The following is a 24,893-nucleotide window of genomic DNA, read 5'->3' as shown; positions in this document are numbered from 1 at the left end:
GTTAATCCAGCCTTGAAAAATAATACAACACAACTTAATCTCTGAAGAATAATCACAGTCACACTGCTACAACAGAGGGGCGCGTTACGTTAGCATTCCATTAGCACTTTGTGTTTTAAAAGATGATAAAGTAAACTGTCATCACCGAAACTGGATTCCAATTCAATAGATAAAATTGCAGACATGTTTGAATAATTGTATCACATCATCTGCATAACGAGGCACAAAATGTCATTAGTAGAGCACAGAATACAAAAAAGTGGGGGTCTTTTAATTTAAACATGGCTCCAAAGCACCACTAGTCATCAAAGATGTTTATGTTTATGTTTATAGGTAGGTGGAGAGGTCATTAGTCATTATACTATAACTGTGGTTTATCTGTACACACACATGGTTGATTTGTCCACGGACAGTTTGTGTGTATTTGTATGTTCTTCGAGACTCACCCGTGACGTTGGTGCGTGCACTGTACGATCCAAGGTACCTCCCGTCTGTGTTGGGTGTGTAACACTCAAACAGGCCCTGGTCCCCGGCCTGCACTTTGGTGATGTGCAGCACAGCTGAGTCGCGGCTCAGCCTCTCCACAAAGATCTCTTTGCTGTTCACCCTCTGGGCGTACACAGTGTAGGCATAGTTTGGCTGAGCTGTGCTCACAATGCGGATCTCCCGGTCCTGTGCCGCTGCCAGATACATGGACCACTCAAAGTCCTGCTCCACCCCGTCCTTGTAGCCCGTCACGTTGCACCAGATGGTCACGTGGGAGCCCTCGGTTCGTGTCAGCGGTCCACTCTCCACCGTTACGACTCTCTGAGCCACGGCAACACCGGCTACAGACGGAGGAGGGGAGACAAAGGATGGCGTGGGGAGAGAGAGAAGAAAAAGATGAGTTACAAACTGTAGTTTAAATATAAACCATTGGCAGAGTTTATGCAGCTGACATCTTCAGAGACAGCACGACGTTCACACACTGAGGTTGAGGTGTTCATATACACACACATTCACACAAAGCACACATGGTTTTCGAACCCTAACAACCTGAAACATTCACGACTCTTTTCAACAGCCGTGATCCAATCACGCTCACTGCTGCTTCACACACGCGCATGTTAAACCCCTCGCCACCAGGACGGCACTGCAGCTGCACGACACCGAGGTGAGAGGAAGCCATCTGGGAGTTAGGACAGAGGTCAGTGTGAGCTGGTTAAACAGCAAAAAGTCAGCAGAGCATGTTAAGTGTGTCAAGCTGCACGGAGTACAGGTGTTTTTGAAATGGATAATAAATACTTTCTTGCCTGACGCATCATTACTTTTTAGTGCTCGTCGAGATTCCTCAGCCAGGATGTGCATGGACTACTCATTAGAGCTCAAATGATAAATTAGCCCGGCGGATATACTGGCCAATAATAATCACTGCTCATTGCTCTGGTGGCTCAAAGGTGACAGGAGATAACAGGACAGAGGAGCCAAACATCCAGTAGGTATGTTGTGGTCATTAAGAGGTGTTGTCATATCATCCAGAGAGTGTGACACTCATTTTTCACAGTCATTTTCTCCTACTCAGTACATATCACAGTTCTTTACAGGTATCATAATAAAAAAAATGCTTGCAAGTATGCTTATGTACAAGTACAAGTTTTTAAACTCTCAATATGTCACTAACCACGAGAGCCCAACTGATACAGATTTTTGGAGGCTGATGCAGATACCCATTTTGGAGTGTAAAATATTTCACACACACACGTTTTTCTGCATTGTTTTTTCTGTAAAATAAAACCCCTGTGCATATCAATAAATATAAACAGATACTGATAGGTTCGTGAACAGTTCATATCAGCCATAAGTCAGTCGCGCTCAACTTGCCACATAATGGAGATTAAGATATATAATGATACAAATCACATGTGTAAATGGAAGCCTAGATCTGTAAGAAACATATTTGAAAGAAATACCAGAAGGTTAAATGTAATTACCTTAATTAAAAAAAAACTGCTTGCTGAAAAGGCTTCATTATGTTCAAGGTCAGAATTAGAAATTAAGTTTAAACATCTTCTGACTCATTAATATATAAAAAAAATGTTTAAACACAACAAAACACAAGTTTAGTGAACTAATGTGTTGACTATTGGGAGTAATTGACTTGTCACGAAGGCTGATTGTTACTATTATTTATGACAAGTGACATACTGTATGTAAATCCTGCCTCAATCCCTTGCACGCATTCACACAGACACACACCCCACACACACACACACACACACACCACACCCACATAACATTCACCATTCAGGGAACAACTACAAACATCCCTCTCATTGCAGCCGGAGACAACAGAGCACTTACACATAACCCCCCAAATCCAGACAGAGTGACAAGCACGCTGTTTCCTGTCTGCACAAGCAACTGGGGACTGCAGCTGGGTTTGTGTGTGTGTGAGTGTGCGCACGTGTGTGTGTGTGTGTGTGTGTGTGTGTGTGTGTGTGTGTGTGTGTGTGTGTGTGTGTGTGTGTGTGTGTGTGTGAGAGAAAAAGAGTCTGTAAGAGGCTGTGTCTGTGGGCACAATGCTCGGCATTAATAATTCACCAGAACAGCTTTTTAACTTCAACATCCTCTTTCCTCTCATTGTAGCTTTCCCTCACACTTCCACTACACCGCCACTTTTCATTCACCTTTATTAGCTCGAGACCATTTACACTCCTGTACGTGTGTGCACAAACATGCATGAGTGTGTGTGTGTGTGTGGTACAATAAACGGTTATCTGGTTGTCACCTTTGCAGATTGCTGTCACTGGTTTGAGTTACTGCACATTTGTGTTTGCAAACACGAGAATCTGCCTGTGTCGATCACAAGTCTTGTGTTTCCTTCCTGAGCTCGGAGCGTCAGGTCTTTTGTCTATCGCTTGCCTTTTGAAACTCATCCCACTGATGAGCTGATACAATCTTTACAAATCTCTGATTTACAGTCCCTCGCTTGAACAGGATTTGAATTCAGTCACAGTGGCATAATATAAATGAACACTGATTAAACTAATCATTCCTTATGGCTTGATCTCTCCTAAAAGAACCCCCCACACAACTCATCAAGATGTAAATTCTCTCAAATTTACCCATGAATGCCTGTAATTCAAATATTTAACTCGGTAACTATGGAGCAAAAAGAAAGGAAAATAGTGTGAAAAATTATGCAAATGTGCTTTAATAATGTACATGTAAGTGTCATTTTCCAACATGCACATCACATACATTTTTTTATGCAGTTCTAGTGAATCATGCAACATATGTCCCAAGGCTTCCTTCACAGAGATATAACAGACATGATTAAAAAGTGTTAAGGCCATTTGTTGGGGTTTTCTGTTGTTTGTATTTGGAAAAAAACATGAATAAAAAACATGAATAAAAAACACTTTTTTCACAACCAAGATCCCAAAGTCACCTTCAATTCAGTCCAATAAATATTTTTTCCCATAAAGATCCATGAATTACTCCCTGAGTAATAAGGTAAAATGTCAAACTAAATATATAAATAAATCTTGCAATGTTATAAAAAATTCATGAAAACATTTCTGGATACTCCCCCTGATCAGGACCCACACCAAAAATTAATGGGTTCTTAACAAAAAAAAACCCTCATATTTCCCCTCAGATTTCTGTTGTTAAAAATGGAGAGGTAGATTTGTTATTCTGTCGGGAGTGTGACGACCCTGAATACACAATACAAACATCAATAATATCGTATCGTGATACGAGGGCGATGTGAGACCCCAACCTTCTGCACGCAACCTCTGCAGGAGAAGCTAATGGATTTTTGAAAATAATTTCACCCTGTGCAATGATTTATAATTTAATATTATGAATTTTACAGAGTTCTGTTAAACCCATGATGAGGTTCACGATATCGGCAGCTACTTTGCACATCTCTTCCCGGCTGTGCCTCCATATCACACTGCTTCATCCCCAGAGGTCAGAGCCTGTGAAACATCTGGACACACGGACGTTTAAAAAGTGAGTTAGCATACAGATTGACAGAGAGTCTGCAGAGAGGCGTGCTGACTGAGTCTGACAGAGCGCAGTAAGAGATGCATTAGGTAAGAGGAGCAACCGTCTAAATCTGACTCAGACCCCTGGTTCCCTGCTTTTCCTCACTGTGATGTCAGAGTGCTAATCTGGCGGCGCCCAGTCTTCTTCTCCCCGTGTCTCATGTTGCAGCTACTCATCTAGAACTGCTGGAAACATATTACTCACAGACTGAAAAAAATATATTGCTGAACTAAGACCCGTCCTGCTGTCATCCCTCTGAAACAAGTTGCCTCCTTACTTCCGATTAGTCTCAATGCCATCCACCCTGTCTCACCATCAATCCTTCCCTCCGTCCTGCCCCTCCGGTCTCTCCCTCTCTCTCCCTCTCCCTCCCTCCCTCTCTCTGTATATTCCTGTCTGTTCTCCGGGCCTTGCGGTTCTCTGCGTCTTTTCAGGCAGGATTTAAGCAGCTCTGCGAAACTTCAAAGTGCCCATCGCTCTGCGGGCTGTTTAGAAAGGCTGACAATGACATACCAAACCCTGCAGACCTTCAACTGATTGCACCATTCCACCCCCCTTACGCAATAATCCCGCGCCCCGCAACCTCCCCCCCGTTCCTTCACCTCTGGCTGCGCTGCCTCGATCACCAAGAGTTCCTAGATATGCTCAAGAAGGCCTCCGATTTTTTTCTATTATTAACACTCGTCTCCAATCTCTGCATATCGTGGATGATTTGCTACCCTTCTCCTCCTCCTGCGCTCACTCTCTTTAGCATTCCTTCCCATGTGTCTCATCGCTCGTCTTGGCTGCCGGATGCTTCCCTCAGCTTGTTGACTGGACGCAGGAAACATGCGTCCAGTGTCAGGTGATGGGGAACGATCACGGAGAAGCGCTCGAACTGACCTTGGTGTTCATCAGCTGGAGCATACGTAGCAATGGGAGTGGATGACCAAAAACACACGCACAGAAAAAAGCTGCAAAGAGGATTATGCTAAGTGGAAGGGGGGTTAAACACTAATCCAATCATTTGTGGCCAGTGTCTTATTCTCAGAGGAGACCGCAGCAAAGCCACTAGCATCCATGCCTGCGAGTCACCATCACTCTGCTATGACACATGGTAATTACACACCTAGGCAGGTGTATAATAAAAAAGTCTGGAGCGTGACACAGAGGGCATCCAGCAGTGCCGAAATGTGCTAATGTTAGAATTCCAGCTGTCCATCATTTCCTCTCGCTTTGCTTTCATGTCTTAATAACATTCACACATAAACATTTGCCCTCATATTTCTTGAGATATATATATATATATATATATATATATATATATATATATATATATGATGCAAAAATGCAAAAACAAGACAGAAAAAAAAAATCTCCCGGTGAAAAAGCGGTGGCACACACGTAAAAGACACAGATGAAGATGTAAAGAGAGTTTGCGTCACCTCTCGCCTGAATAATGCGGTGGATTTGATGCTGTGGCGAACACGTCTGCACTGCGTTGTGAATGTGTGAAAAGCAAAATGGGTAAACTCCAGACCCAATTCTCAGGACTTGACCCGCAGGTCATGTCTGAAAATGGTTGAAGTGAGCAGGGCTCAGCCAGGCGAGCCTCCCTCCACCCTCCCTCCCTCAGCGGGCTCCACAGACGTACCACTGAGAGCACCCCCACCACCTGCGCCTCTGTCTGCTTTGGGAGCAACAAGCCCTCCGACTCAGACCTTATCCGTGAGCACAGCGGAGATGATCACCTGAGCCTCTCTCCCTTCCAGCTATCCACTAATCTATCTGCTAATTCCAGAAATATCTGTCTCTCGAGAAACGTTCATCTCATCGGGCTCACACTTGCCAGGCGTGTAGTGTCCAATTCGGAAAGATTTGGACACTTGATACATTCAGTATTTTTTCAGCACTTTAACATTGAGCTGAACTGTGAATTTATTTATAGATTTTTTTTTTTCATTTGTCAATTTTACAGATTTTTTTTTTCAACGCTGTGGGCCTCAAGCTCTGCCATGAAACCTGCAATCGATCAATAACCTTTAACCTGACTTGAGAGAACGTAGCAGGAATATTATGAGGCACTGTCATTACGCGAGTTTACAGTAATAAACTGATGCGCACATGCATTCCTGCAGTAGATTAAAATGCAGTGCTTGCAAATGCTTCTCCTCTCACATCTGTGTCTGACTACGATCCAGCTGAAGAATATATCTTTAATTCCCCTCATCTATGTGTTTACGATCCATTTCTCCTCTGGCTCCCGAACTGCTCTTCTGATTGAATGAGTCGTTCGTCCAGCTGCTCTGCAATTCCTGTTTGGAAAAGCCACCGGGGCTGTTAAACGGTAAAAATGTATAAATTTTGAATACACAGGCGTCCGGGGCGCTGTACCAGTGGCAACAGGCACAACAGCAAATCGGTGACCAACTGGGCCCTCAGCAATGGGACTGGCCCCAACCAGCCCAGCCACGGTCTTGTTACCTCTTTACAATCCAAGACCTCCTCTGCCCGGCTGCTCGAAAGCTGCTTCACATGGTCCAAATAGTCCACGAGGAAGAATAGGAACAGGATTTATAACAACAATAAAAATCTCGAGGTTTGAACTTCATGCGTTTCCATGAACCAATCAGTATTCAGGAACATAATGGTTGGTTGGTATTGTTATTCATTCGGAACTCTAACTTGTTACTGATTCTATCATTAATATTAAATAAAAGAGAAATACTTAAAGATCTGAAAGAAACTTTTTAGGGCCTTTTATAAGGAAAAAAAAAAGAAGAAAAACAAAAAGATATTGGTAACTCTATATTGTTGATTCTGGCCAGTTTTTACTTTTGAGAAATACTCTTAAAAAAGGCATGAATGGACAGTAAGCCCTCAACTCAAAACTTCTCTGCACAAACTTTCAGGGGGAAGTTAAAGAGCAGTGGAACGGCAGCAGCTACAGCCAGTGAGAGATGAATTAATTATGAGCCAACTTGGACCCAGTCAATGTCCCGTCTCCCCAAGGGAAGTTCAGACTCATCCTACAGATCTGAAATCTTGTGAAGATTCTCAGACGGCGAGGTAGCGCTGAGGCGAGGAAAGGATTGCACGCATGGCGAGCGGAGAGGAAAAATAGGGAGAAGAGGGAGAAGCTAAAGAGAAAACGACAGCTGCCTCCGGGGTGCCGAACACCACAAAAAAAGTGCACAGAGCTAAGTGAATTTATGTGCCACTCACTTTTGTGCAGCATATAAACGCAGTGTATTACAGAGAGAATTAAACGCTGGAGAGAAAGGAAGAACAGTGTTTTCCTCTGCACACTTCTCAAAGCTGGTTTAACCAGTCTCCAAAAATCACTCGGCGCCTTTCTCCCTTTAGGCCCCGAAAAGCAGTTGACCCCGTTAACATCATTACCAGAGAGAGAGAGCAAGAGAGGGAGACAGAGAGATTCCAAGGTGAGGGAAGAGAGGAGGGAGAAAGATGAAAGCGATAGAAAGAGGAGACCCTAACATTTAACAGGATGTGGTCATGGTACCATTTGAACTCCCGGAATGAAATAAACCTCCATGCATTTCATTATATTTTGGCCTACAAAATCATAATTGCCCATTTTTTTAAATGGGCACCGCTGTGCTTCATGTGAATTTGTGCATAAGCTGTTTTCAGACAAAGTTTCACATATGAAGAACTCAGCGGGAGTTTATCCAGGAGACCGACAACAGCTCTCACAACAACAGGAAATCATTCAGGCGAGGGGTGGCGTCCAGATAAAACATGGAGGCAGGACATGACGTATAAATTCTGCTGCAGATATGTGTTTTTGTTTACATCACATCGACACAGGCGTCAATTCTAATCACCAAAATCCCTCAAATCTCATCTTTGTGTGCATCTTCTGACAGGAACCTTATTTTCATCCTAAAATATTCATATTCTTTTTGTCTTTTTCAACTTTGCGTCCGACAGGTGCATCAACACGCCCACCTGCTGTATTCTCACATGGTCTCACTCTGACATTCTCTGGAAATTTGACCAGGGGGCTGGCAAGAAAAACTCAGGAGAATGTCCCGAGTTCAGTACATGTCTGAAAGCAACATAATATCCTGGTGTGAGAAACTGTACAAATTCTCACACACACAGAGAATATTTGGCTTCTCTGTCTTTGTACACTGCACCGAATCGTCGTGTCACCTTGAAATACATGCCAACATACAAATGAGTGCAACTCTGTCTGTGAGAATAAGAATCACGATTTCCAAAAAAATACCTAGCTGCTGGAAGCCAGTCAACAGGGAAACAGATGCGACACACAGTCTATGTTTCATAAAGCATAAAAGAGAGACCAAGTGTTCTCACTTCCATTAGAGGGCCAGTTAGACAGGCTAGCAGGCCACTTTAACAGCTGACACACACTTAGAGCAACTGACCATTACGCCCACGCAGCTTTAATCAGAGGGAGAACGAGCGAGTACAGGAGCGTTCATAGAGTGGGAAGACGAAGCCGGCACGCTGCATGCTATCGTGCTGCTCAAGTAAAGAGAGGCAGGCGATGCGAATGGTGAAGAGGCAAAGATTACAAGATGTTACACTGAGGGAAAATTTCACTAAAGCCCTTTTCACACTGGTCTAAAAACCCACCAATATCTGGCTGTGGTCTGCAATGGGAATGCATACAATCGGCAGTCACTCGACTCAGGTTATTAATCGACCACGACTTCTTCTTCTTCAGTCTAGACACTGATGCTGCACCTTTTTCCGGCACAACAGCCATTGAACTTCCAGGCATTGGCGAGCAAACAGCCATGAAGGTTTATAGACGTCATGTTTTTTTAATCATTTTACGGCATATCTAAGATGCAACACTGGCAAGTCGGTGAGGTGACAGAGCTTCTCATTTGCATTTGTGACATCGAACATGACATGAGAAAGGCGATCGCACTTCTGAGTGTCTTAGAAAGGAGGAAACTCCGCCAGGGGGCAGAGAAAGAGAACTGCACCTAGACAAACAGACACACATGTATAGTGCATGATTATACTGTACAATCATCCCTCCTCTGAGGCTCACTCCATCTTGTGCTAGGGAACAAAGAGTTCACAAGCAAATATCTTGCGTAGTTCTTCTTTTTGGCTTCTTCTTTTTGCCAGAACTGGGACAGAGCTGAAATAGTTTTGACATTTCGGGGAAGGGATATAGCTCATTCACTTTCTTTCCAGGTAAACATAAGGCTAGAGCCATCTGGTTAGTTTATAGCCCTTAGCAGACTGGAAACAGGGTAGAACAACTAGCCTGGCTGTGCCCGTTGGCAACGAGATCCACCTACGAGCACCTCCGTCGCCCACTAATTAAAACGTGATGTCTTGTTTGTCTAATCCGTACTCATATTTAAATATAAAATCAACAAGTTTCTACAGAGGGTTATGTTCTGGGGTCACAGCAGGACTTCAAGAAGTTACTGTTTTCAGTAGGAAAGAAAAAGATTTGAAACTGTTGAACATAACAGGTTCCATCTGTTTCCAGTTTTGTGATTATGATAAGCCAAGCGGGTGCTCGCTGCGGCCTCATAACCAGATTCAGATGATAAGAGAAGGATTTTTGCAACGGCTTTAAAAACACAGGACATGACTCATTCTGCTTTCAAGTCTCTCAGCAGTCAAGTCCGAGTCAAGCCTCCAATTTTTGGGATTCAAATCCAGGTCTCAATTCTAGGGGCTCGTGCTCCGTGCCACACCTGGGTCATGTTGTCCTCGGCTCCTTCCGTGCTAACTGGTTCTAATTTATGGGCCCCCTGGGCTACAACAGTCATGACCCCACCTGTGCTGTTGCGCATAACCAGCTGGTGATACCAGGATGGACGCAGTGGGGGGTTCCCAAGGCTAATTCATTCTTCTGTGCCAGTGTGATACAGTACGCAGGAGGTGTCCGTGGCCTCCAAGCTATAAATGTTACTGTGTAAGTGTAGGGGCTGTGCATGCTGAGCACAAATGTGATTGGTCTGCATGGTCTGATTCATATTTTCTCCATTCCATTTCCGGTGCATGTAGTATTTTTGATAGTGTCAACAGCAAAGAGCAGATATTAATCTATCCTTCTCCGCTGAACAGCTGCCTCTTCACACTCCCTCCTACACCCTCAGCTGCTTCGCTTTTCCTTCCTGCTGGACGTGAAACAGCTTTTGAATTGTCATTGTTTGATCCTGGGTGATCGTTTCAAACGGATAGATAATCAGCCCAACAGCGATTTCTCCTCATCCTTTTAAATAACCTTTTCTTCAAACATTTTTCGATCAAAATTCTCATTACCGATGTCAGAAATAGTTTTCCTCCTCCTCATCTGGCAAAGCTACTGGTTCTCAAATGCTATATGTTGCTGTACCGCTCCGTCCCCTCCACTTGAGGGTAATCATGATCAGTTTTGAGATTTGTTAGAGAATCATTACATGACCCTTGTTTTGCAGCCTGCAGCTCTAGTCAACAAAGTGAGCTTGTGCAGTCACTACACCATCGTCACATATGGCAAAGCTACAGCAACATATCGACGGAAAAATCTTAAGTAAGGAATAAATATTGCAGCTGGGTAGCACTGTCATTCTTCCACACAGGCCATTCCACACACATTGTTGGACATATAATGCGTTCACTAAGCCCCTACCATCACAAGTAAAACCCTAACCCTTACCCTAAAAGGGTTGACCATACTTTCCGTGTTTCTCAAACGATGGACTGCATCGGCCTGGTGTTCCAAGCATGTGAACCAGATCCCACATTCCATTCCATTGCAGCATAACCAAGAATAGCTGCTATTTGTGTCTCTTTATACTCCTTCAAAGTTGGCTTGTACAAATGAGAGTTCCAGCAGATCTTCTCACACAGCCTTTCTTCAAAACCAGCGTGTATGTTCTTCATCATCTTCTCCTCTTTTTTGCAAACAAATCAAGAGCACGCCACCAGCTGGACTGGGAAGTATCAAACAACATGATATAGCATGCGCAGTTGATGTGTACAGTCATCGCAGTCACAACCTTTGAGCTGCACGTAGACGTTCGCATAGCGGTCCATGTGTACCCTTGCAGACATGGTTGGACTGTGAAATGTACGTCACACAGTGCAACAGACTATAAATCACCTTTACTCTGACCTGAACCCAATTCTAACACCAAAAGTAACTTAATCCTCAAACAACCCTTTGAAAAAAACATTTTGGGGAAAGTGAGGACATTTTGGTCGGTCCTCACTTTCACCAAAATGTCTCCATGCCGTAATGTCTATGCTCAACATGACCTCACAAAGAAAGAAGTACAAGTACACGCACTATATCATGTATTCAAAAATAGTGTGTATTGTTCTTAATGGGAAAACAAGAACTAAACCCAGTAGTTGTGAGCAATCAATTAAGAGAAAGAAATCCATGAGCTGAATATAGGAGGTAATTACACTCTCCATCATTTTCCCCATGAATGCTGCCGTCAACGTGCTTTTAAACTCAGCTTCATAGATCACTGGAATAAAAAAGAAACCAATTTTCCAAACTACACTGAACCACTCTACACTCATCATCTGGACAATAGCACCATATCAAATATAATTATTTACAGAGTATATACACACACATGCATATACAGTATATATATGCAAAATGGCTGCTGCCAAGAGTAAATTGATTTTTGCCAAATCTATATTGGTAAACAATTACAGAGTGACAGATGGTTACAGTAAGTGTGTGTGTGTGATGGATACTAACAGGACTGTCTGTGCCAAACTGAAGTGCTTAGGTTTGTGGTTAAACTTAACAATAATATTTTAATTAAAAATATGGACCTTATCTCATCGACTGTTTATTTCTGCTTATAATAAGAGTGGGTGAGGCAGAAAGGTTAGAATGATAAGGAACAAAGACAAAGTTGACAGACTGGTTGTGCACGCACACGCACACGCACACACAGTACATTACGCGCCTCCATCCACGCCCTTCGCCAGATCCATTAACTCTATATATGGACACCTGCTACCCCACTAACCTCATCTCCCCAACCCCCAACCCTAAGCTATCTGACCCCCTCTAGGCCTCCCCCCACTAACAGACACATCCCCCACTCACTCTCTCTCGCTGAAGGACAAAGAGCTGTGGTCTCAAATCTCACCCAACCAAAACTTTCATCCAGACAAGACAGGAAAAAATTTAAAAGCTCCATCCTCATCCTGTCATGAGCAACTCTTAAAGGACGCTTTGCAGAATTTTTGTGGTAGTTGTCGCTAAAAGAAAAAGGAAACAGGCAATAAAAACATTCCACTATCTTCATTCATTATCCATCTTGTGCTTAACAATTAAGCCTGACAGCTGTATCTACTTTATGTACAGTGGTTAGTTTGTGTATGACTGGCAGCTTGCTATCACTTCCCACGTTTGTGCATTAAGCTGCAGATTGGAAAGAAAACTAATTAACTATTAATTAGTGTACTTCAAATAGACCTTTTTCCTTCCATTGTCAGTCATTTGGTCTTTCAGGCAGTAAAATGCACAGACTTGTATATTCATGCATTTATGTATAAGCAGCAAAGACACGCACAACATGCACACATTCCTTTTCTTGTTTTAGGTGTAAAGTGGGAAACAATCACACTAACTAAAAATAATGCCACGGGGGGGGTTGCATATATTTAGACACTTATTCACGCAAGTATTCTTTTAACATAAACACCATCATAGAATATGGATCATCAGCCGTGTGCAGGTGGGGAGCTTGTCGTCATAGTTACGGCACCTGGTGTGTATCCCACCAGCGTGGGATCTGCTCGTGTTGAGGATCGAGCAGGGACGGGGGAGAGTGGTGGCTGCAGTGAAGGACAGCAGCTCTGTGTGTGTGAGTGTGAGTGTATCTGTTGGGGGGGGGAGTTAAGTGCAGTCCTCTCGTCAGTAATCATCATTCCCGTCACACAACCGCAGGAGGTGCGAGGAACAGACAAACTCCCCAGAGGGAAGGGGGCTGGGTTGGACTTTTAATTGGTCAAGGAAGGTGCTGCTCATAAAAAGTCCAAGGTAAATGTGGCCGTTAAACGCAGATTCTTCCTTCAACGCTGAACAGGAGGAGAAAATATCTGGCTTGAATCACTTGAGGGCAGTTTTTAATTAGTATTCTTTGAAAAGGAGGTTGGGCCTGGTATTGTTTGGAAAGGAGGGGGGGAGGGAGGTCAGGGGCTACTCACAAGAGGAGGAGGAGGAGGAGGAGGAGGCAGCTGAAGTACCTTTTAAGTGCGAGAGTGAGATGAGGCAGAGATCCATGCAAATCGCACCTTAAGAACACTTTTAACGGTTTACAAACTGAATACCTAAAGGTCAGTTGTCGCATTGTTATCACAAAACACAAGATAAGGGTGTCGGGCGTGAGGAGGTGAGCAGGCGCTGCCATTGTGACGTGGGACAGTCCCGACGGTTAAACCAAAAGGTGCTGCTGCGGAGCCAAAAAAAATCAAACACAAAGCAGACGCTGCCTCGGCTCTGTCTCCGGCTACAGCCACTTCACTGATTCACTGTGGCAGGCAGGAAGTCTCCCTCAAGAACTTTGTTACACTTCACACAGTCACTCATCTCCACATGCGAAGTGCAGAGAGGCTACAGCTCAGATCTGGGACACGGGGGAGGATCGTCACTAAAACAAAAAGAAACCTCACACAGACACTGCAGGAGAAGAGCGGCAGAGATTATCCCACAACCAACTTTTGATTTACGGCTCAGTTACCAATAAAGTTCAGTCGGTTCGATCGCAAATTGTTTCCAGACTTTTCCTTGATCTCTTCAAGGCTCCGCTCGAGGAAGAGCACTTTTATTCCTTTTAAGCGGTTTTATCTGCGAGAGGACGGAGACCCTGTATAGACCTGCTGTTAACATCCATCCTGAGTGATCCCATCACAAGTGGTACAGGAGTGAACGCACCTAAATGCATCCTGAGATGCGTTTGAGAGGTCGACGACATTCAGAGGTGGTCTGAGTTCACATTCTTTGCTATGTGTGAATGCAAATCCGTCCTGGGCCACACGAAGGACCGCCTACTCAGCTAAATGTCTCATATCCATGACAATGTAAATGTATCTTTGCATTTCTCAGTCTATATGTTGATTTGTTTGTGGCATCCACCACAATATCAACACTGATAACCAAATGATGGCCGATACATTTCACTTAAATTGGTCAAATCTTTCTTCATAGCTTCACAATCAATCATTCATTCAGTCCCTCCAGACTCCGCTCTGTCTTATTTTCACACGCACAAACATTGTCATTAGACACAACTGTAAAGTCAGACTGGGTAAAAACAACATTATTTGGTCTTCTTGAACACAAATGACGTACGTGATTATTTGCATCTTGAGCAGGGAAGTGAGATCCGATCACAAATGGTCACAGGACAGAAGTGCAATAGATGCTGCGAGTCACAGAGCACATTCAAAAAAAATAATACTTACAACATTGATGAGAAGAGACGGCTCTTAACAAAAAGGTGTGAACACTCTTTGTGTTGACCACTTGTGATCTGATCTCTCAGGACAGATGTTAAGACCAGGTCTGAACAGGGCCTGAGAGTGAGGAGGGAGCAGTGAAGGCAGTCGTAGTAAAACTGCAGTGGTAGTTGGGTGTGACTTTCTGTAGCAGACTGTGAAGTCTGTATTTGAGGGACTTACTTTGCCTATTGGCATTACACAGTGATAGCCAACGTTTGACTTGTGCTCGAGCACATGACACACCCGTGTGAGCACAATGACCCACTCCTCACCCAGTTCTATTGATCCATGACTAACAAGATGTCTCAGTCCAGTAGAACACTGACCTACGTCTGGCTGCCTTGTCATTATGCATCCCAGCTATAGTGGATATTTACTGGAAACTTACCACACGGCTAACAGTCATTTTGTCAGTTGAGTCGACGATTGTTATGGTATAAAAAACAAATACAAAAAAAGGCGTCTTGTCATCGGTATACACAACGGCGTGGGTCTAATGCTTATCATGCAAACAAGCCCGCGTACAACTTCAGATTATAGCAGGCACAGAAAATAACAAGGGGAGCAAACAGCAGCACAGTCAGACAGCTGCACAAGTCCATATTTCCCCCCAACAGAGGGAAGCGGGTCCCCTGTTTCTGGTGACAATAACAGACACAAATAATGAGAAACAAAACCTGGGACAATCAGGTCGCGAACACAACAAACTTTTTTCAGCATCATGTACACGGAACACCTACACAAACAGCGTGACAGTGAGTTATTGCATTTTGCTTCTCTGTCTAGACAGCACTCTCTCCTGTGTCAGCTGAGGCTGACAAACACATGGAAATCATCCCTACTGTGGTAACAGCTGAGTCAAGATGTGCGGCCAGAAGACGCATTGGGCTTGACCACACACAAAAGAAAAAAATCCCTGTCATTCTGAGGTGGGGGGGGGGTGCTTTTCAGCTGTCATTCTTATTTGGGACAGAGGAGAGGCTGGGGGTGTGCATCCGGGAGTGGCACTGCAAACTCAGAATTCTGACAAATGCCTCGGAGTTGACCTCAACATTCCCATGACCATTAAAGGCTGAGAAGACAACAGAAATAACTATGACCCGTGTATCTTACTTCTTTTAACATCGCCTTGATTTCTAATTGACCTCAATTTAGATCATTTTCCCCTTCATATATCTATGTCATAAAACAGGGAACCATGCTACTTTGACTAGCCGCTAAGGGAGATTTATGCGAATTTGGAGCAGCGTGATGTAACACGATGACATCAGAATACCTCAGAAGTATCGGCCGGAAAACTGACGAAGTGTTTCAGGAGCTTTAGTGGCAGCATTTTCTGTCTAAATACTAGATGTCAAAGCTACACGCAATTATCCAGATGAGTCCATTCCATACGCACGATTATTAATTTCTTTCACCATTAATTATATTGGAAGTTGTTTCACATAATTCAGAGTACGCATTTTAATTAGTTTGTCCAAAATGGAAAACAAGATGATTTAAATCCAAACTACTTTAGAGCATTTGTGGCAATTGTCACAGCACCACACGAACAATCAAATCAGAGTGGCTATAAGTGCTGCCATTCCTACTTTGTGCAAATGTTTTGGGAAAAAATAAAAAACCTGGCACAGCAGTTACGCCTAAAATGGAAATGAGCTCTTAAGTACCTTTATGCCGTTTGATTGGGGCAATTATGCAGAGCTCGCTTTATAATCTGTCTGCCAATAAGCACAAAGTTTGACAGTGTTACAACAACTACTTAAAACTTCTTTTAATCAATAGTGTGCTGTAATGAACCGGGATAACAGGTTATTCTTTCCCCGTCGGAGCAGAATCAAAAATCTCAATAAAAGAAAGACAGGAGGAAGCATCCTGTCACAAGAGTGAAAAGAATGGAGGTGGATGACGGCAGAAGTAAGATGGTCACTGGTTTTCATGCACTTCTTTATGGAGTCCTGAGTTGTGTTTATTCCATCACAGTGAACATCGAGCCCGCAGCATATTTTAAAACTCCAGTTTTACTGAAGCTCTGCTGTTGTGCCTTGATTTTAAATAATAATACATCATGAAAAAGAATGCAGACATGAGGCAAGCCTGCAGATATATTTTCATCTCCTAGATATGTAAATGAAACCACAGGATGCAAGTAAAAATAAAGCGTAAATTTTTGTAAATGCGACTGCAGGGCGTGGAAAATTCTGGGCATGTTATTTAGAGTGTTAATGGTTTGTAGCAAATTAGCAAAACTTGCTAAATCACTGGTAGCATAGGACTGACTATAGGGACACAAAAGGTGCAGCTGTGTTTCTTTATGCGTGTTGGTTATGTTATGCATCTTTTGAACAAAGGCCTCGCCCACTGCCACACCCAAATATTATCCAATCCCTCTTCTTCCTCTCCCCAACCACCAACCCTCTCATGTAGATTTGTGCAAATCCATCCATAAGATATTCAGTAACTGTATCAACAGGGTGAAAACAGCACCTGTCTCATCGAGGGGGCAGCGCTAATCGAGGTATATTAAAACATCACGTTATGACACACGCATGAGTAACCTGCAAGTGGCAGAATGTGCATCTTGACAGACATAAGCTTTAAGATTTTTTTCCCATGCATAATGCGAGAGCTGCTCTGAGACCAGCTGATAAACAGGACCAGTGGCAGCTCATCACAACCTGGGCGACTGCAGGCTACTCTCATGTCAGGCCCGGTAAATGGAAACCACTCAGGCATTTCACAGTTAAACCAGCCAGCCTCACACATATTACACTTTCAATTTAGTTATATAAACCCGGGATGTCTTGGGTACTTTGCGTTGGCTCCCTCCATTTCAAGCGCACTCACACACAAATGGCAGCAAAACCCAGAACGTGCACAACGATGCCTTCTCACTCTCTGTGGGGGCACAGGACGGCATCCTGTTTGTAAACCTAATAAACATTCGTTCCTCCAGGCAACTCCTTTATATGCCTTATATCATATGCCACACATAAGCATGCCCGCTCACACCTGGTTGCAAACTCAGCACCATAAATCAGCCACGATATAAGATTTGCCTAAGTGGCACCCCTGGGTTTAGCAATGACGTGTGCAGTTGCCATATAACACAGCTTTGATCCACCTCTTTATTATTTCAACAAGCAAATGAGAGTGCAAACGTGTGACTGCTGACACATGAGAGATGTGGCACAAATCTGACGCACACACATATCTCCCTTAACACAGATGTGTGTGTGTTTGCAGCTACCTCTAGGAGAGTTTAAATGAGGCCATAATACTGTACTACTGGAGCATTGGCTCTGTACTCTTCCTTGAGACGGATCTCTGGTCTTTTTTTTTACGAGGATGATGTGATGGTTTTAGATTCAGGTTTTTCTTGCAGATTTTCAAGTTTAAGAGGATGCAGCATATCTCAAATGGCAGAATTGTGAGCCTCGTGTCAACAATAATGCCGGAAACACATTACAATGTTATTAAAAATATCGCGAGTCCCCTTGTGATTCATGCCAAGATCGACACCGAGGTACACTTTGAACAAAAAACGGCTCTTTCCCAACACCTGAACTGTTCCTGACCGCCTCAAACTGCTTTTCATTTTACCACATGATTCATTGTTATTACGTAATTTGAAAACCCCTCCGTTATTCTGCCCACACTGTAGATAGGATCTGAATTGTGTGTGTGTGTATTCTTCCCTACTGTACAGCGAACAATGCCTCTCACGTTCTTCATGGCAAAACTCATTTGCGGCCCCCCCCCCATCCCGGTGACAGTGACTTCTGAAAAGGGAACGTGAATCAAGGCGCAGGCCGGTAATCCTCTTGGCCAAGTGGGGGCCTCCAGTGGGCCGACTTCCACTCCCACCCCCGCCTCCCTCCACTGTCCCCCAGCAGCACCCACAGGCCTCCCAATCCAGGAACAGAAAGGGCCATCTGGTGTTTGTTTGGGACAGTTCGCAGACAGGATGTACCTTATGCATCTATGTGTGTGTCAGCAGTCATGCCCGTATGAAGGTTTGAACGTGTCACAGAGTGTCATCGTTGGAACACGTAGTGTGTGTTCTTCACCTGGAGGCATGACTAACTGTGCCAACTGCACAACAAAGCAGGCACTGGGTGTCTTCACACACACACTGGATGACTTCATACCCCGGGGGTGTTGCTGAGGTGTGATCCAGGTGTGTCTATGATGCATGTGTTAGTGAGTGTGTGTGTGTGTGATCTTGGTGTGTACGTATGCATGTGTGTGGGTTAATTACAGACAATATCAGGTTGCCACAAGCTGCACTTCACAACGCAGGAGGTCAGACTGTGCAGGGTTAATCTGGCTAAAGTCTAAACGTGACATTAACCTAGTTCAACACACACACACACACAAACACACACAGCTGTTCATAGGCATCTGTTATTATTGCAGCGATTATCGATGTAGCCTACATCCACCTGACTCATGATGACTAGTAGTTGCTCTCCACTGAAACCGTCTCAAACACGTGTGTGTGTGTGTGTGTGTGTGTGTGTGTCAGTACACGCAGGTCCCCCCTCATTAATCTAACAGATTATTAATCTGACAGCAGCTTCTCTTTCCTCCAGGTGACTTACCGAGCAGCGCACAGGCGAGCAGCAGGAGCGCACCGGTTGCCATTGTGTGGTGTTGCCCCGCAGATTCACTTCCAACAACAGCTATTCCCTTTAGACGGAGGAGGCGGCGTCTGGCCGGGGGTTTGACAATGTGGTGTAAACCGCTGGTTCCCCCTGGATCAGGAAGAGGAGGAAGGTCTGCGAATCCCAGGCGAACGAAAGCCTGTCCTGAGCCCCAGAGCCGGAGAGACCGGCGGGTTTGCCAGCGAGTGTCCGACTCACCTCTCCGTGTCCTCCTCCTGCTGAAAATAAAAAAAACCTCAGCTGGGCAGGAGCAGGAGCTTCCCCCCCCCTCTCTCTCTCTCTCTCTCTCTCTCTGTCTGCCTCTCTCACCCTCACCTATCTCGCTTTTTTCACCGCTGACGACGTGTGCGTACGCCAGGCGCCCGGGCGACCCAACCCACTCCGCGTTTACGCATCCACCGAGACTGCGGAGGCGATTCGGTACCAAAAAAAAAAGGCAAAAGTCAAAGAGTAACCTGTGCGTGATCGGAGATGCTGGGATTCAACGCAGCCTCGTGCACTGAATGTGAAAGTCCCGGTGGTCAGACTGGAAATGAGCCCTCGCTTCCGTCTCTGGTGATGGGAGAGCAGATCGTCAGTCCAAGCAGACTCCAGCTCTCTCCACGGCGAATCCCGGAGACGATCATCAGTCTCCTGCTATCGCTCCGCAGAAAGCCCAGTGGGCGGGCGCTCCAGATGAACAGACAAGGCTTTGTGCGCGCACACAATAAATCTGATTAATCAATGAACACGTTCAACTCCCCAAACACCGACTTCTCACTAAATTCTCTTGAGCCAATGTGTCCTAATTTTAAAAAGGACTCAATTTACGCACAAGAGCCCCTTAAAAAAAAAAAGCAGCTTTACTCATGCGTTCAAACACTTGCTGCGTAATTAGGATCCGTCTGACGAATGCTTTGAAGTAACAGATTCCTTCCAGCCTCTGTACTTCCCTGTTTCCTGCCTGGAGAACCACCTCCGTATGTCCGGTAGTTTGAAAACTTATCGGCGTGCTGCTGCACTTCTGCCCCCACCCACCCTCCTATCAGAGGAGACCACGCCCCGGCCGGCAGTGTGGGACACCGTCCACTGGAGGACAGATCTGCATGTCTGGATTTAAATTCTAGGCCATGTGCGTTGAATGGGTTAAGTGAAGTGGAGGGTAATTAAGGCTTTCAAGCTCACACCAGTTTGTATTTGCAGGGGTGAAGTTGAGCAACCTTGTGCGGCTGGCACAAAATCATATTATCTGGCATGTGGGTAATTATTTTTGAGAGGAAAAAGAAACAAATCCTTTTTAAATATGAGTCTTTTTTATTAATGATGTTTACTTGTCACATGCTGATCACACAAAAAGTCTCATTCTCATGCATAATTTACCCAGCAGTCACAGAATATTTCATATCACTCGCAGCTCCTCTTTCCACACACACACACACACACACACACACACACACACACACACACACACACACACACACACACACCTCTGGCAGGCGACATAATGAGGTGCCACTCTGTTTGGGAACTGTCACTGACATCAGAACAATGCGTCAAAGTTCACCTCTCAGAGGTTGCAAGTTGCAAATTTCACCCCCCCTTTGATTCCGATAAGCATCGCTTTGACACGTGCACAGGATTTATTGATTCGCCAGACTCTCGGTGCATTATTAGGTGGCTCTCAAAATAGACATAGGGTGAATGGGAGTTTGCTGGGAGACAGAAAATAGCACAGTGAGATAATACTGCTTTGGTGTGAAGCTGTGAAAAAGGAGCACGGCGTTTGGGAGAGGACAGAAATGTGGAAGCTCCTACTTAAAGGAACCCGAAGCTCCCTCCTGTGTAATACATGAATAAATAAATGAGCAGGCCTTTGCAATGTGCACACAAAAAGTAATTGCAATAGACCCATCTGGTAGACTTTTTTTTTTAATCGACTGGGAATTTCAAGTTCCGAACACTCTCTGATTGCAACATGAATACTGTTTTTATTTTTGGAAGCAGTAGAAATGATTTGTTTTCTCCCTTTTGCTGTGTTCATAGATCTCAGCGAAGATAAAAACTTCCTGAACAACGGCCGCAATGAGTTTGGTTCCTGAGGCACCACGAGAGATGTTTACAGAATACTGTTCGTTTATGAACCACAGCCTCACATATGAATAAGAGTTAAGCAAACACTTTAATGGGGAGAAATATAGATATATAAATATATATATCGCCTCTGTTTGTCCCTCCTTCTGTCTAAAAGTGTCGTGGTATTAACGGAGGAAGAGAGACAGCTTTTAGCATGTTTATATAGGAAAAACAAAGGCTTAGCAGACGTTGCTGCAAGAAAAAAAAGTAAGCCAGAATGGGAGTAGACACTTGTGATGTATGTGGCCTATTGGCTCAGCTTCTCCGAGTCCAACGCTGCTGAATTAATACACAGTGGAACAGAGCTGGCTAGGTAGGCCATGTGCATTACACCTGGTCTACATATTACTGCGCCTAAAATTAGCCCGGCTCTCCGCTGCGTGGCTCCTCGTTGCATGGCCGAGTTATGGCACCGTTCTCACTGGCAGGAGGCGAGAAGGCAGCAGTAACATTGTTAGAGCCGAGCATCATGTCAGTACTACAGATGAGATCCCCTTTGACCCCGCGGGTCAATTTTGGCAACCGTCCTCGGGTATGTTTGCTCTGAGAAAAAAGCAAAGACGTCAGAGGAATGTCTGCAAGTGCAGTGGATGCTGGGGGATCACAACAGGTCTCCATGGAAACAGCGGAGTCTGCATTGAATGCACTTCATAACAGGGTCCATCTCCGAAACAAGACTTGATTGCCAGAGCCTTCTTAGGAGTGTCCTTCATAACTGTTGAGAGCTGTATGAGACTCGCACATGGCCGAGCATCTTTCTTTTTTTTTAAGATGTTAATAATTCAGCGTCCCTACAGCGTTATGTGTTGAGATGTTGTCAGCTGAGGGAATCTCCATGTGGAGAAAGAGAGAGATTTGAACAGTGGTTTCATCATACAAACATTTTCATAGTATGACTCAAAAGTATGTGAATGATTTATTGGATTTCTTCTTTTCCCTCTTTTCTCACATTAATATGTCGGGGGGGGGGGGGGAGGTGTTGAGCCATTTAACATAGAAACAGTTCCACATGGATGGCTACATTAGCACAAATGTGCACATGGAGACGCAAGTGTCACTTCAAATTACAGAAAGTTACATGTGAAAACATGCATTATGTACAACACAAACATGGAGTCACACATGCACTCGCTTTGTTGATCAATTCAGCCTTTAAAAGAATGATGCTCAAACTACGAGCCCTGTCACATAAATGATGTCTGAAATGATAAATAACTCAACAAAAGCCCATTGTGTTTGATGGAGTCGAAAAAGCAAAGGGAAAGAATCTTTTTGAAACGACTTCTGGCCACATTTATTCTGAGAGACGCCTCTAAGAGGAGTGAGACATAACAGAGACAGAGAGCAAGGCGGAGAGGGACGGGGGAATAATCCAGATGGGTGAAGATGAAGGGAGGATAAACAGAGAGTGTGTGAGATTCCTTTCGTCAAACAGAAGCTATGCTGCAATATGTGGCTTCTCTGAGAGGAACATTAGTACAAGTGAGGTTGTGCGGTAAGAAAGCATTTCTATTGGGGGGAGAAAAACATTGTGCAACGCCAAGAGTAGAAATGGGCTCGTTAACTATCAAAACCAACATCAATGCATGTGTGAAATGACCCCGATCATCTATAGTCTTCGCTGGTGGGCCCTGAATGCATCGTGACAGGCACCAGTACAGTATATAATGCGTTTTTTTCCTCCCCCGACAGTCAGCAGACTGACAGACAGCAGGCAGTCGACAACACTCCAGCTGGGACCAACCAGATTCAAGAGTGCCACTCTTCCATATATAAGAGTCAATATGGGCTGAGTCAAAAGAACATAGTCAAAGCAGTACAGTCCTATTACTGACACCTCGCTTCACATCGGCTCGGATGATTACACACCGCATCGTCATATAAGCTGTGATTACACATACAGCTGAGGCTGGTGCATTCAAAAGAGAAATTTAACCTTTATGTCATGAAGCCAGCGTCGCACAGTGCAGGTAGCCAGAAAAAAAAAAACAAGCTCCGTACTCCAAACTTTATAATATCGCACATTAAACTGTATAATTCCACAGCAACATTCACGGGGCTTTACTTTACAATGCATTAAGCTGCCAGGAGCACAAGTCACTACATTTCCCAGCAGATCAATTATTCATCACAGGAGCTCTTAATGTGGAGTATTAATATGAGATGACTGTCAAGCCACCATATTTTTTTTCACCTCCTATCTGCCTGCGCTCTGATGTCCCTTTTCACTCCTTTACTTTTTCCATTTCTGTCCAACATGCTACTTAAGACTTCATGTCGTTTTTTTTCTTTTTCTCTTTTCATCCCTACTTGAAAACTCAGATTACCACAACTACTTGACAACACTTGATGACACCCGTGCTTTTGTGCGTCTGGGTGCATGTTCATTTTTCTACATCCATGCCTGTATTTCTTTCCCCATTGTTAAGAATTGTGAAGATGCTACTTTGCATCAGTTCACATGCACATTGAGCGTCGAACAAAGACTTTAAGTGAAACGCAGTAGTGTTTCCTCAGTTGCAGGTGGTTATCGCAACACTAATATATGTTTATCTCAATCCCCTTAACCTTCAAATTACAGCAGAGCTGACGATGAAACGAGGTAAAATCACCACATGTAATTTTCATAATCATTATCCGACAGGTGGTTGCGAGAAACATCCTGAATTAGTTTTATTGCAAATGATTACCCTGGCTGTATGTGGCAATTAAAGGATTCTGAATGAGGAGAACAAATACTTGAACACCTGAGTAACAATAGATTCCTTCAGCCAGCCTGGGGAGGTTCCACTATATATCATTACACTGTGTTACACCAGGTGTCCATATACACACATTGTCAGCAGCAGAGCCACATGACTGCACCCAACACAACGCGTCGGCCACAGTTATGACAATTCCTGGCAGCAGTATGGATTGAAAAAAATCTCCTGTGACTTGACAAAGTACAGCTGTGAACACTTGTTCTTCCCTTTTTCTCTTTTCTGGGATTTTTGTTCAATATCATTTCTTTCGAAAAGTTCTTGTATTCATGTGGCATTCATCCTGTCTTTCTCTCACTCTGTCTGTCTCATCTTGATTATGTGGGTGTTGCCCAACGTGCATACACAGCTGATTGCCATCCATTATTCATTCGTAGTTTACTTGACACGCACGCGGGCACACGCACGCGCATTCATGCACGGACACGCACTCGCTCGCACACACACACACACATTATATTCTCAAAGAATGAAAGCAAGGGCATCAAGATGAGCTCCTGTGAAAAATGTTCGACTTTATGCCCCCAAAACACCAACCACATAACACAACACAACACACACACACACACACAAACATACACATTTCATCATCTTCCCTGGCAGGTACAGGCTTGTCCTTTTTGCTGTTAGGTAACAACAACAAAGCAGATGCTATCTATCAACTCCAGGCTGTAAAACCACATTTGCTTTTTCACGGTCACACTTAAAAGGAGCTCCTGCTTTGTGTATGCAGAACAAGGTAACTCGCTCTGACCACACACCCATGTAAATCTGATCTGACTCATGGCTGGAAGAGGAAGTACGTGGGCTTTTGGAGGTGCAGTTAATACACCAGCAGATTACTGAATCATGCCAT

At 44.2% G+C, this 24,893-nt stretch overlaps 1 protein-coding gene across 2 annotated transcripts in view; it reads right to left on the bottom strand.

Annotated features, from left to right (window-relative positions):
• Positions 1-20,128, bottom strand: part of igsf3 (immunoglobulin superfamily, member 3) — a 78,672-nt gene extending 58,544 nt beyond the window's left edge. The window contains exons 1-3 of one of the 2 annotated variants that reach the window (XM_034573685.1): positions 19,479-20,128; positions 19,101-19,381; positions 447-827 (exon numbers count right to left, since the gene is read on the bottom strand). In XM_034573685.1, coding sequence (XP_034429576.1) covers positions 447-827; positions 19,101-19,143 — 424 coding nt within the window. In that variant the 5' untranslated portion in view covers positions 19,144-19,381; positions 19,479-20,128. Of the gene's footprint in view, positions 1-446; positions 828-19,100 lie in introns of both variants that reach the window. The other variant, XM_034573684.1, reaches the window with a different exon arrangement.
• Between the last annotated feature and the right edge of the window lie 4,765 nt (positions 20,129-24,893).

The sequence above is a fragment of the Hippoglossus hippoglossus genome, chromosome 21, assembly GCF_009819705.1.
Source record: "Hippoglossus hippoglossus isolate fHipHip1 chromosome 21, fHipHip1.pri, whole genome shotgun sequence".
In the NCBI taxonomy this organism is placed as follows: Eukaryota; Metazoa; Chordata; class Actinopteri; order Pleuronectiformes; family Pleuronectidae; genus Hippoglossus; species Hippoglossus hippoglossus.
Note: the sequence above shows the minus strand (reverse complement) of the source record. Positions and strands in the feature narration are given on the sequence as shown.